This window comes from Sphaerodactylus townsendi, linkage group LG07 (assembly GCF_021028975.2).
Source record: "Sphaerodactylus townsendi isolate TG3544 linkage group LG07, MPM_Stown_v2.3, whole genome shotgun sequence".
Classification (NCBI taxonomy): domain Eukaryota; kingdom Metazoa; phylum Chordata; class Lepidosauria; order Squamata; family Sphaerodactylidae; genus Sphaerodactylus; species Sphaerodactylus townsendi.
The window spans coordinates 103,175,446-103,188,853 of NC_059431.1; the positions used below are offsets into that span (position 1 = coordinate 103,175,446).

Below are 13,408 nucleotides of genomic sequence, written 5' to 3' on the forward strand. Positions count from 1 at the left end.
CGGAGATTTCATCTGGTGGAGAGAGCCAGCAAGCAGGAAGCGCAGGATCCTGTGATCCTGGCAACTCTGCCGTGCGCTCGCCCCTCACACCTTTTATTAGGGTTTCAATGGGGGCGTGTAAAAGGGGTCGGGCAGGCAGGAGAACGGGAGGTCGGGAGAGCGGGAGATCATCATGTGATGCATGATCTCATCGGGCTGCTACGTGCGGGAGGAAGCATCCATGTCTGGGCCTAATCTTCACCTGAGGGCAGGAGCCTTTGTGTCCCTTTGTGTGGGACACCTGGTGACCGCGAGTCAGGCAGTTCATGACCCGTGACTCATGGGGGAGCGGGGGTTGGGGGAGCGCGTGCACCCGGAAGGCCGTAGCCGGCACCGGCATGCCTAGCGCTCCTTCTACAGTTCTGCCGGGTTCGCGGGCTCACCCCTACAACCTACTTCTCTGACAGAAACTGTACACTGTTTTAACAGGTGTTTTAAAAATTCTGTTTTTTTAAAAAGTGTGTGTCTCTGCTTCGTTTTGGAAGAAATGTACCTAGGATTAGTTGGGTACATTGAGGAAGCTGCCATATCAAATGAGAACATTGGTCCATCGAAACCAGAAACTGTGACTTAACTGGCACTGTCTTTCCCAGGGGGAGAGAAGACTTTTTTTCTGCCATATTATCTGAGGTTCTTTAACTGGTGATACAGAGGACTACCTTGCAGAGAGCTTGGGACCTTCTGCATTCAAAACACATGCACTAGAATTTGACGGTTTGCACAGAAAAGCCCCAGTGTGGAACTGACCCCACAGTGGGAGCAAATTGCCCTCTCTTCCTGAACACTAAGCAGCAGGCAGAGAGTGAGATGTGTAGAAAGAAGTTCTGATTTACTGAATTATCTAATTCCAGTGGTGGGATTCAAATAATTTAACAACTGGTTGTTTACAAGCACCAGTTTAACAACCGGTTCTGCCAAAGTGGTGCGAACCTGCTGAATCCCACCACTAGATAATTCCACATGATTTTTATCATGTTGATTTTCAGTCATTGTTGGTCACCACCTCCTTTAATAGGGAATTTTTGTTGCTATGCAACCTAAGCATCCTTCCCCTCCACTCCACCCCTTTTGTTTTAAATTCAAGGACAGAGCACAAAATAAGAATCCAGCTCTCTTGATTCTCAGTGGAAACGGGTTAAGCTTCTGAACACCTGTTACATTAAAATAACAGGTTACGAGCTTTTGGCTCAGAGATAATTCAGAACATTTGTTTTCTGTAACAGAAAGCAATATTTCAAAAGCGCACGCTCTGCATCATTTACTCGTAGGCACAAAAATAGTACACACACACCCCCAAAATTAGAATTTAGCAGGCAAGTGACATCTCAACGCTAGAGGAAGCAGCATCCATTTTTAGTTTATACGGTGCAAGTCTGCGGGGGGGAGGGGGGAGCCAGAATTACATATGGGCTTATAAACTTGCCCTGCCTCCTGTCAAAGCCAGTCAGTGTGGGCAGCCTGTAGCACAGGTCCGGTTCCTCGTCCCGATGCTCAGTTGATTTGAATTTGCCAAAAAATAGAAGCGCCGTTTGCTTTGACTGTCTTTTTTTAAAAAGCCAGTGAGAAAGGCTTGCTTTGGTTCCATCCCCCGTTCCCTGCACAGTTTAAAAAACGAAGAAACTACAACGGATGGCTGAAACCCTGAAGCGAAGCTGAATCCATTTAATGTTGTCTCGGCAAACACTCACCTCCCTCCAGCAGCCCGCGAAGGATTCTTTGTCCATGCCTCTCTCTCTTCATCTCGCTGCTTTTGCCTGCTTTCTAGTCAGCCTCATCCCTGCTGCATACACAGTGCAGGCAGAAGGCGCGAGGCCGCTTGAGAAGGGGGAAATCGTAGGCCGCAGTTTTATCTGCTCAAACGCTCTCCTTGTTTACTTCTCATTCTGTACCTTCTGGGAGCCCTGCATGGTTTATATGGCTATTGCAATGGTGATTTACGATAATAGGGTCAAGAACGTTTTACTCAAAGAGGTGAAAAAAAATGAGAACAAGGAAATCGTGGCCTGGCTGCTGGATGCAGTACGTCTGGGCACGAGTTTGTTCCTAAGTAGCTTGACGTTTTTATATACAACTCACTTATTAGACATTTGATGGTTAACTGGTGGGAAGGGTGCTCATTTAAGACTCTCACTGTGTCTGTGGCTTCCAAGTTAAACCTTGATCAGGTTGATTGACTGGGATGAAGTGGTTTAGACAAGCTGTCAGATCAGTTCAGGTGCACTGTTAACAGTGGCGGGGGTGGGGGTACCCTTGTCAGAACCGTTACATCCCCAACTCATTACTCCATACCTCCTGTTCAGTCTGCTCCAGTCCTTGGCAATTCCAGTACTAAGGTTTGAGTCTACTTTAGGAGTCTGGTTGTCACCTTCCCATCAAAAGCAAAAGATTGGCTCCCAATCCCAGTCCTGGGAAGGAGCCCAAAGCTAGTTCTCCAAGAGAAAACATCTTTATTAGTCGGATTAGCACAGCTCTAGCTTGATGGCAACTGTGAAACTCTGTTATATGCTCACATCATACATTCTGTGCAAAATGGGCCCAGATGCCACCATATGATGCTGGCATCAATGGCTCCAGATCAGAAGGCCCTGCCCTTCAGTTTCCCACTAATTTTCACTGAAGATGCTAGAAATATGCAAGCAGGTCAGCACTATTACTTAAAAGCCCAGCTGGGCTCTAACCATCATGGTGCAATGTCCTACTTCAGCAGGAGCTCTCCAAGGTCCTGTTGAGCTCACCTTCTACATCAGTGATGGTGAACCTTTTTGAGACCGAGTGCCCAAATAGCAACCCAAACCCGTTCATTTATCGCGAAGTGCCAACACAGCAATTTAACCTGAATACTGAGGTTTTCATTTAGAAAAAAAGGCTGGCTCCGAGGCATGCATTACTCGAGAGTAAGCTTGGTGGTAGTCGTTGGCTTTGCTTTGAAGCAACCATGCAACTCTTCGAACAGGTCAATCATGACCCTAGGAGGGTTTACTCAGAAGCAAGCCCCATTGCCAGCAACCAAGCTTACTCCCAGGTAAAGGATCGCGCTTTAGTTCTTTGCATGAAAATCAGTGGGGTTTAACGGCGCTTAACAGGGTTACCTACACTGCTTCCCCAAAACTAGGTCTTAGGTTTAATCAATGCTAATAATCGAGCCCAGTGGCCCAGGCCAGCCTAGACGTGTGGAGGGGGCCCTCTGTTTGCGCGTGCCCACAGAGAGGGCTCTGAGTGCTGCCTCTGGCACCTGTGCCATTGGTTTGCCACCACTGTTCTACATCCTAGTTCAGACCTCTGCCTACAACTTGCTTTTCACTACCAGAAGACTTTGACTTTGCTTAGTACCCCCACAGCCAGAGCCCGGTTGGATGTACTGTAACTGAGCATATAATTGGTGCCATTAGCTATTTTTATCCCTTGATGCACAGAAAAGCATTTGGTCATTTGAAATAGGGTTTTACTTTTGGACTCCTGAGAAAATTAAATATTGAGCAATACTTTACGAATGCAATAAGCCAGTCTTATCAAAAATCAAAAGCTAGAGTGTAAGTAAATGGATTTGATTCTGGAAGCATCCCCTGGCTAGAGGAACCAATCAGGGATGTCATTTATTACCCCTCCTCTTTGCCCTCTCATTGGAACCTCTGGCAGTTGCCATAAAGATTAACAACAATATTAGAGGTCTAGAAATCTGTGTTCAAATACACAAGATCAATATGTTTGCTAAGGGCGTGGCAATAGTCACCATAAATCCTAAAGAAGCTTTACCAGAATTAGTGGGAGAGATTCATATGGAGCTGGATTACGTATTAATTATAAAAAAATATGAACATTAATCCCAAAATTCAGCGTGAATGCCATAGTATCCCGTGACTTACAAAGGCCTTGAAACAAAAGAGATTGGATCAAGGAGAATGGGGAGAACCAAATAAGTAAATATTATTGCAATAAGGGCAGCCCAGTCAATAACCCCAGGCGGCTGGGGACAGTGCTGCTGTTGCACCCCGCTGTCTCCAAAGGGCTTTCTGGGGGGGGGGGTGCAGGGAGGGTGAACCCTCTCCCCAAGAAAAACCTAACTCCAGAATGACCTCCACAGGGTTTAATGGACTTATGTCACCCAAAAGGGTAATGTACGTCTGTGACCTGGGCCACTAAACAAATGACTGCAAACATGGGATGAAAGCAGACCGACATTGGATCCACTCCCTGGAACACTTCACCACACCCCCACTGTGCCAATGGGGATGGCAGTAGCCGCCAGGGTAGGTGTCCCAAGAAGGGCAAATCTGCCAACACAGGCCCATGCCACCTCCAGGAGTAGCTTTGCTCCCCCCTCCCCGCCTATTCTGGATCAGGCCATATTTGATACAAATAATAAAGGAGAAATTGCAACCGGCAGGGTGAATATATCCACATGTGGTGGTCATGTCCTGTAGTGTCACCGTTTTGGAGGAAATATTTGTAGAAATGGACAATATTATGCATCAGATTATCTTTGCTTCAGCAGCATTGGCTCTATGAACAGTCTGGAAGGAAAAAAATGGAAAAGTAGCATCTAAGGAGTTAATAGTGATTATGTTGATGAGAGTTATAGCAAAATGGTGGGAAACTGCAGGATTTTTAGCATTACATTCTTGGTATATCGAGTTGTGGCAAATAGTTGTGGCAAAAAAGTAGGCACATCGACTTAGAGTAGTCAAAGGTAAAGCTAAAATATCAGATTTCTATGCAACGTGGCGTGATTTTATTCCACACATGAATCAGAAAGCTATTCAACATCTATCTAACCCCTTCCTCAGATTATGGAAAAGGAATTAGGTACAAAAGATATAAAGAATTATTTTTTTGAAAATCCCCGATGCCATTAACAAATTTTTCTCTTATCTGTAATTGTAAGATAAATTGAAAAATGTGTTAAAGAGTATGCCCTCCGTCAGTATTCTGATTCAACTTTTTTCCCCCCAATATTGTTTCTATGTTTGTATTTTTAAAGGGCACAGTAATGCATTTCTGGTGACCTTCAGGAAATGTTGTCCACTGAATCCTTCCCACAGTTTTTATTCATCTACAATGACGATGACGGTTTAAATTGATAGGAGAAATGGGAGAACGTGGAGGCTCTTGAAGAATGCCTCCATCTCTACAATGAGAAATAGCAAGAAAAATCGTTGCCCCCCCCCCCGATTTATACAGTGAACCATTTTATACAGTGGACCCCCCATAAATATTGTGGACCCCCATATATATTGGACCCCCCATGTATATTGAGTTGGATCCTACCCCTAAACCTACCAGTCCACGAACCAGAGTTTGAAGCCGCTCTTTTCCTCATGGAATTGCCACTTAAGTTAGAGGGTTCCTTGGAGGAAGATCTTTGCCAATGTATCTGTTCGTGCTAATTTAGTGGATTGATCAGCAACTGAGACAGCTTGTCTTCATGGGAAAATCACAACAGACATATGCCAAATGTCCATGTTTGCAAAGTAGTTCACTCATGCTTGATTACTCAACACTGGACAACGAATAGCTAGATGCACAAATGAGCTCAGAGGCAAAAAGTATTATGCTCAAAAAGATGTAGGGAAATATCACCGTTCTTGTAGAGCCGGGTATGTGTTGTCGCATTCACATGTGCAAACCATCATTTAATACCATAGTAATGAATATGCATGTGTATTCTTACTGTGCTACAGGGAAATTACTTGTGTTGCAGGAATTCTAAAATCAAATTTGCCTCTTTTTTTTTCAGGGTGACAAATGGGACACTTCATTACAATTTCACCAACCTGGATAACTTTATGGACGTTCTCTGGCAAAACAAACTAAATCCAGGTAAAGCTATGCCTCTCTGTTGCTGTAGTTTTTCAATGCTAAATGCAATGTTTAGCTGAAGGTAGCTGGAGTTCAGTACAGCAGTTTCATTGAAATCTGCAGGAATTTAACAAGTCAGTGTTTAAGTGTTTAGCCCATACTGCCTTCCATGCGAATTGTTGTCATATATCTCATGTACAAAGAGGTTGCAAATCTTCGGTTTTTGCAATAAAGCATTGAAGTGTATTTTCCCAATTCAGACAAGTTCCTGTCTTATAGTGTAGTGAACAAGTTTGCAAAAAATAATGAAAAAGAAGAAGAGTTTGGGTTTATATCCTCCCTTTCTCTCCTGTAGGAGACTCAAAGGGGCTTACAATCTCTTTTCCCTTCCCCCCTCACAACAAACACCCTGTGAGGTGGGTGGGGCTGAGAGAGTTCGAAAAGCTGTGACTAGCCCAAGGTCACCCAGCTGGCAGGTGTTGGCGTGCACAGGCTAATCTGAATTCCCCGCTCTGCCGCTTGAGCTGTGGAGGCCACCAACAAGTATAAGTCACAGGTCAGCCCATGTCATTTGAAGGCCAGCCATGGACATATTTTCAGATTCCCAAAATGACACCTACCCCATGCTTTGGGGATATAGACATGAGGGCTGAAAAAAGGGAATTGAGGTCTTTCTCTGATCCATTGTTAATACACATACATGGCATGCAAGGGGAGGGGTGGGGTGGCATGCAAGAGAAGGGGAACGAGTGAGGGGTGGCATGCAAGGGAGGGGAGGGAGAGGAAGGGGGCCTGGCACCTGGACATGGTCCACCCACCCTAGCAGGGGGAGGGGGAGGGGAGGGGTGGCATGCACGGGAGGGGAGGGGCCCCCCAGCGTCTGGACCTGGCCCACCCACCCTAGAGGAGGGAGGGGAGGGAAGGGGTGGGGTGGGGTGGCATGCAAGGGAGGGGAGGGAAGGGGAGGGGAATAAGCCTCCACAGCTCAAGTGGCACAGCGGGGAATCAAACCCGGTTCCTCCAGATTAGAATGCACCTGCTCTTAACCACTGTGCCACTGCTGAGAATATGGGATTCCCCGTTTCCCAGGATCATAAAGTTCCCTCTATAGAATGCCTATTAGGAAATGAGTTTTCTTGGCATCTGTGAGCCCCCAAACCACTGCTAATTCATGACTGTTCAGACTGTTTTTGTTTTGTTTTAAAAACCCCAACTAAGGATTTGAATTGATGGGTAGTCCTTCAGGCTACTTCACTGACTTTGAAGACAAAGAGCAAGTGATACTGTGGAAGAACTTGATTGCTCAGTTGGCCAAAAGATACGTAGGTAAGTATTTTAAAATAGTTGCTTCTGAAATCAGTGTCAACATGAAAAAATGTTTCCATGTGAACTGGATAATTTATACAGTGGACCATTTGGTAATTAGTCCCCAGTTTGGGTCCTTGTTGGCTTTATAGTTCAGGAAACAGTACATGGTACCAATTGGATGACTGTGAAAATGTTACAGTGCAGTTCCACAGAATCTAGATACCGTTAAATTCTTGATTAGGTTACTGCAATACACGCTATGTGGGGCTGCCCTTGAATAGTGTTTGGAAACGTCAGTTGGTACAAATGCTGCAGTCAGGCTATTGACTGGTGTGGGTTGTGGACACTATATCACTGCAGTCTTGGCCAATCTCAATCTGTTTCCAGACACAATTCAAAAAGCTGGTATTGACCTTTAAAGAAGTATATGGCTTGGGAGCAGCACATTGGAAGGACTATGTCCTGCCATATGAATCTACCTGAACACTACAGCCATCGTTTAAAGCCCTGCTTTGGGTGCCCCCGCCTTGTGAAATTAGGCAGATAACAAACCCAGGAGAGGAACTTCTTTGTTATGGCACCAAAACCTCTGGAACTCTGTCCCCAGGTTGACTCACATGTCCCCTTCTGTTGCTGTCTTCTGTCACACACTGAATATCTTTTTGTTTTGTTTTGATGTTCCCTCAGTGATCCCTCCTTCCTGGCCAGTGTTTGCATTTTTTGTTTACATTTTTGTATGCGTAGCGTGGTGTAGTGGTTAAGAGTGGTGGACTCTAATCTGGAGAACTGAATTCAGTTCCCCACTCCTCCACACAAAGGCTCCTGGGTGACCTTGGGCCAGTCATAGTTCTTTCAGAACTCTCAGCCCATGCAGAGGCAGGCAATGGCAAACCACCTCTGAATGTCTCTTACCTCGAAAGCCCTACAGCAGTGGTGGCGAACCTTTGGCACTCCAGATGTTATGGACTACAATTCCCATCAGCCCCTGCCAGCATGGCCAATTGACCATGTTGGCAGGAGCTGGTGGGAATTGTAGTCCATAACATCTGGAGTGCCAAAGGTTCGCCACCACGGCCCTACAGGGTTGCTATAAGCCAGCTGCGACAACAGCATAGACACACATATGTAACTTAGTTTTGAGGGTTATTTTTTTACACGTTGTGTTTGGGCCTGGGTTGAGTGGTTTTTAAGATACATGTTTATTATGTATGTTTTTAATCTTATCCCTCTCAGTGACCCTGATAAACACTGAAAGGCAAGGTATACGTTTTGTAAGTACATAAACAAAGGCCCGGCCACATTAACCTTGAACCAAAGTCATTGTAGGAGATTCCAGCCTTGTTTTATCTGAGAGCACTATTGGAACCATCACTACAAAATGGCCACTGGGCCAGTCACATAATGGCCAGCGGGAAGTGTTGCCAGTTGCAACATTCTGGAGTGTTCCAAGCCAAATGTTATGGTATGAAAGAGGCAACTACCTCTGAATTAGCACTCTTTGCCCATGTGAAGGTGATGCCCCCTGGCTTCTTCTGAAGTTCCTCCTTCTGAAAGCAGGGAGAGTAACATAGGGACTGGTTCTTTCCTTTCAGGAAGAGATGCCATTTCAGTTTCCAAAGAAATAGGATGACTTGCTCCCTTCACAGCACAATGATTGGCTGCCAGTCCTAGAGACGTGCCTGTGGCCCAACTTAGGGCGCATAACTGTGATGCTCTGTTTAGGACAGTGGTGGCGAGCTTATGCAGGGGCTGATGGGAATTGTAGTCCATGAACTTCTAGAGTGCCATAGGTTCGCTACCACTGGTTTAGGATAATCTAGTACAGTGGTGGCAAACCTTTGGCACTCCAGATGTTATGCACTACAATTGGCCATGCTGGCAGAGGCTGATGGGAATTGTAGTCCATAAATCTGGAGTGCCAAAGGTTTGCCACCATGGATCTAGTAGAATGCAGTCCCTGGCTTTGGTTTTTTTTCCCATTGAAGAGCTTTTAGATTTTGTCCCCAATGCTCAAAAAAGAAGTGTGTTCCTAGAAATACATCAGCAGACACCATGTCAGGCTAGAACCGTGGTGGCAAACCTTTGGCACTGCAGATGTTATGGACTACAATTCCCATCAGCCCCTGCCAGCATGACCAATTGGCCATGCTGGCAGGGGCTGATGGGAATTGTAATCCATAACATCTGGAGTGCCAAAGGTTCTCCACCACTGGGCTAGAACAAGCTATCTGTAAACATTTACCTGTCCTCCCTTACTTACAAATGTATCCTTAGAGGCAGAGTTCCTTTGTCTTTTGAAGGAGAGCTTGGTTTGGTATAATCGTGTTTCAAGTTAAGAGTTGTGTTTCTGTCTCGGTGGCAGTATGCTCTTCCAATGCTACTGAGCCGTCATCAATGGATCTTTGATTTCCAGAGCGGTATGGGTTGAAACATGTCACAAAGTGGAATTTCGAGACCTGGAATGAGCCCGACCACCATGACTTTGACAACGTGTCAATGACAGCCCAGGGTAACTAGTTTTGGCGTTCTTTTTGTATTTCATTGTTCAATTGGAGCGGAAAGGACTACATGCCTAGGATAGTGAAAACACAATTGATAAGTGTCCCATTTTAGAACTTGTAAAAGACTACCATGTTTCCCATGCCTCAGAGAGAATGGCCTTTGCCATTCAAGCTCTTAAAAGATAAATCAACAAATCTCAAGTACCGAATTGGGCACAAGGGTCAGGGCAGTCTCTTGAGTGTAACTTCATAAACTACAGAAAATAAAATAAACGCTTTATAACAATTATAACCATGTGTATTTACATTGGCATATACACCTTACCTAACCCATGTTTAAAAGCACCTATCTTTTGACCTGCTACATAATTGAGGATAGAGATTTGTACTTATCAAGGAAGCTACGAATGGTAGAAACTAAATGTATCCCAAACGATTATGAATCCAGGATCCCTCCCACCCTCCCAAGATCATTGTGATTTGCACAACAAAGTTTAATGTTGTTCTGACATCAGACCAGATCGACAGTGCTGAATCTCACTAATCTTTGACTTTCAAGGCCCAAACCGTATGAGGTCTGTGATAGGATCTTCCCAGAATTTTTTAAATGGAAATGTCTGTTTGGGAAGGTGAGGGATGGCGGATGGAACTTGAATCTGACTGCAGAAGGGGGGTGGGGCTTAACCCTTCTGCCTATGGCATGCCCACGTTCAACAATTGAAGCTGACCAACAGAACCTGTTATTGGCCGTGAGGAGAAAAAATGACAAGCATTCTGTTGGCTTGGCTTGTCTCCTCTGCCTGAGCTAATAAGAGCCCCAGGGATGGGCCACTTGTGATCAGTAAAACTGCAAGGAGAGGAAGAATCAGGATCAGGGTGCCAAAGCCACCATTTTATTTTTTTAAAATGCTGGAGAGAGCTCATCACAGATTTTCCAGTGCCTTGTCCAATCTGGCAGCAGTGGCGTAGGAGGTTAAGAGCTTGTGTATCTAATCTGGAGGAACCAGGTTTGATTCCCAGCTCTGCCGCCTGAGCTGTGGAGGCTTATCTGGGGAATTCAGATTAGCCTGTACACTCCCACACACGCCAGCTGGGTGACCTTGGGCTAGTCACAGCTTTTCGGAGCTCTCTCAGCCCCACCTACCTCACAGGGTGTTTGTTGTGAGGGGGGAAGGGCAAGGAGATTGTCAGCCCCTTTGAGTCTCCTGCAGGAGAGAAAGAGGGGATATAAATCCAGAACTCTTCTTCTTCTTTAGGGTAGTTTATATGTGTCTCTCCAGGTTTCTTGCCACTAAATAGGCTAGAAACTTGCTCTTTTTATTAAAAGAAGCATATTTTGTTGTCATGCAGATTCCTGGCTTACAGTTGTTAGTCTGTTGATGTCGGCACAGCACATACAATAGGATATTCCACTCTTTACCAGCAGTGACGTTGCTCCAAGGGGCGTGGGGGGGGGGAAGCAGTGCACCAGGCAAACACCCCTGTGTGGATGTGGTGAGGGTGTGGCAAGGGTATTACAGGGCATTCCGGGATGTGGGGGGGCGTTCCAGGGCGGGGCGGGGGGCGGAGGACGCACCAGTGCACCGGGTGCTTCCCCCCTTATCTCTGCTAGTCAGTGTATTCCAAAGAGTAAGGCATTTGTCTTTCCTAGACATGGCAGCAAACACAGCATCTACATTTTTTCCCTAGGATTTCTGAACTACTATGATGCCTGCTCAGAAGGATTAAGACAGGTCAGTTCTCTGCTGAGACTTGGAGGCCCTGGAGACTCCTTTCACCCCTTCCCCAAATCCCCTCTGTGCTGGAGGCTGCTCAGTCACTGCCACAACGGAACAAATTTCTTCACAGGAGAGAGGGGGGTGCGGCTGGACTATATTGCCATGCACAAGAAGGTATGTCACCCTGTTTGCTCACTGTGAAGCTCGGAAAGCGTAAAACAATTCGTTGCCCTAGTTCAGTGCTCAGATTTATTGGCTTGCCTGCTTTAAAACTTTGCTATTTGGCACAAAGGTTCTGGATTGAGTTCTGGATAAAGGAACACGTGCAGATTGCAGAGAGTGGATTCAGAAGTATAGAACACTGAATGCTATATTTAGCATCTGTATGGTGCTTTAAAGCAGCAATCATCAGTGTGGTACCCAAGGGCATGGTGGTGCCCATCTGTGCCATGCGTTTCCTGGTGCCAATTTGCTTTTCTCCCAAAACACTTCTTGGCAAACAAAAGGGCCAAATCCTGGCTTTCCTTTATCTCACTAGATCAGGAAGTGTTTTGGAAGGATCCAGGAAGCATCTCTTTTGGATCTGTAGGACACCTACTTGGAAACAACTACCTGCATCATAAGAAGATTCCTGACTTGGAACCTCACAAAGTGTGACATTTTCCCCCAATGGCAGCCATTTTGTAAGTGGCATCACCTCCAGTAGCAGCCATTTTGTGGTGCAGCCAACCTTTCTCAGAACTCCAAGCATGTCCACAGGGTACTCTTGAGGACCTCTGCTTTATAGCATTCAGATATCTCCTCAGTAATCTTTACGGCAGCCTTGAAAGGCCGGCCAGTACTATCTACATATTGTTGAGGGGAAACTGAGCTTGCGAGACAATGGCTTGCCTAAGGAGAATGTCCCCTGAACGCTACTGTCTCAATGATGGCTGTAGCGTACCCATATTTATGAAGATCGTGCCATTCAGGGATACTTAGACACAATCTGTCTTGTTTTCTTTGGGTGCGGCTCTCACAACTCCCTTGCTGATTCTAGGTATACAACCAAAAATGGCTTTTAGTTTAATCAAGGCCCCTCCCCCAGCCACTTCTGACACCATGTAATCTTTCTGCAACCCGCAGAAAAACCCCTACCGTCCTGTAAGGTATGTAATCATCCCTCATTACAAAGGAGAGCTTGAGGCCAGGGCTTGCCAAAAGCCTTCTAGCTGGTCTGTAGCAGAGGCGTACCTAGGCAAACTGGAGCCCTGGGCAAAGGCTGAGTTTGATGCCCCCCCATGGGCGGTCACCCTCCCCCACCATGACCAAACAATGATTTTTTCCACCAGGTCGTTCCAAAGTCACCATCACATCATAGAACATCCCCCAACTCACAAATCTGAACACAGCAATGGGCCATGCCACACAGCAGAAATAATTTTTGGAAAACATTTTCAAAATGCTTTCAAAATGTTTTATTAGTGCTATGAAAACATTTTATGGTGTTGTATCCAGTCCTCCCAATTGGGGGAAACAGCATCACTTTCAATGTTATTTAAACTGGGGACCCCAGATTCCCCCTTTATGGTGGATTTAGAAGGAGAATCTGGGCTCCCTAGTTTAAACAAGTGATGCTGGAATCCACCCCCAAACAGCATCCCTTTCAATGTTAAAACTGGGGACCTCAGATTCTCCCTTTAAATCCATGCCGAAGGGGGTGGATTTAAAAACAACAACAACAATAATAATAAACAACCATTATTAGGCATTGAGAGAATAGAAGAAAGAAAGAAAACAAGCTTTGGCAGGAAGGAAGTGGATTTAAAAAGAGAATCTGGGGAAATTTAGGGGGTGCCTGTTGTTAGGGGTGCAATTATTAAGATAGCAGCACCAAAATTTCAGGGTATCTTCGTGGGACCCTACTGATGATACCACCCAGGTTTGGTGAAGTTTGGTTCAGGAGTTCCAAAGTTATGAACCCTCAAAGGTGTAGCCCCCATCTCCTATTAGCTCCCATTGGAAACAATGGGGGATGGGGGCACTCCCTTTGGAAGTCCATAACTT

At 45.7% G+C, this 13,408-nt stretch overlaps 2 protein-coding genes across 8 annotated transcripts in view; one reads left to right on the forward strand and one right to left on the reverse strand.

Moving 5' to 3' along the window:
* The window catches only part of IDUA (alpha-L-iduronidase), a 67,281-nt gene that overhangs the window by 27,532 nt on the left and 26,341 nt on the right, over nt 1–13,408 (forward strand). For 2 of the 3 annotated variants that reach the window (XM_048503854.1, XM_048503856.1), the window contains exons 3-6: nt 5,774–5,856; nt 7,054–7,161; nt 9,557–9,652; nt 11,334–11,536. In XM_048503854.1, coding sequence (XP_048359811.1) covers nt 5,774–5,856; nt 7,054–7,161; nt 9,557–9,652; nt 11,334–11,536 — 490 coding nt within the window. The remainder of the gene's footprint in view (nt 1–5,773; nt 5,857–7,053; nt 7,162–9,556; nt 9,653–11,333; nt 11,537–13,408) is intronic. The other variant, XM_048503855.1, reaches the window with a different exon arrangement.
* The window catches only part of SLC26A1 (solute carrier family 26 member 1), a 49,709-nt gene that overhangs the window by 21,550 nt on the left and 14,751 nt on the right, over nt 1–13,408 (reverse strand). For 2 of the 5 annotated variants that reach the window (XM_048503853.1, XM_048503850.1), the window contains exon 1: nt 1,728–1,831. The exons of the other annotated variants lie outside the window; for them this stretch is intronic. The gene's annotated coding sequence lies outside the window, so the exon portion shown is untranslated. Of the gene's footprint in view, nt 1–1,727; nt 1,832–13,408 lie in introns of those variants that run through there. 5 annotated transcript variants of the gene reach the window in all.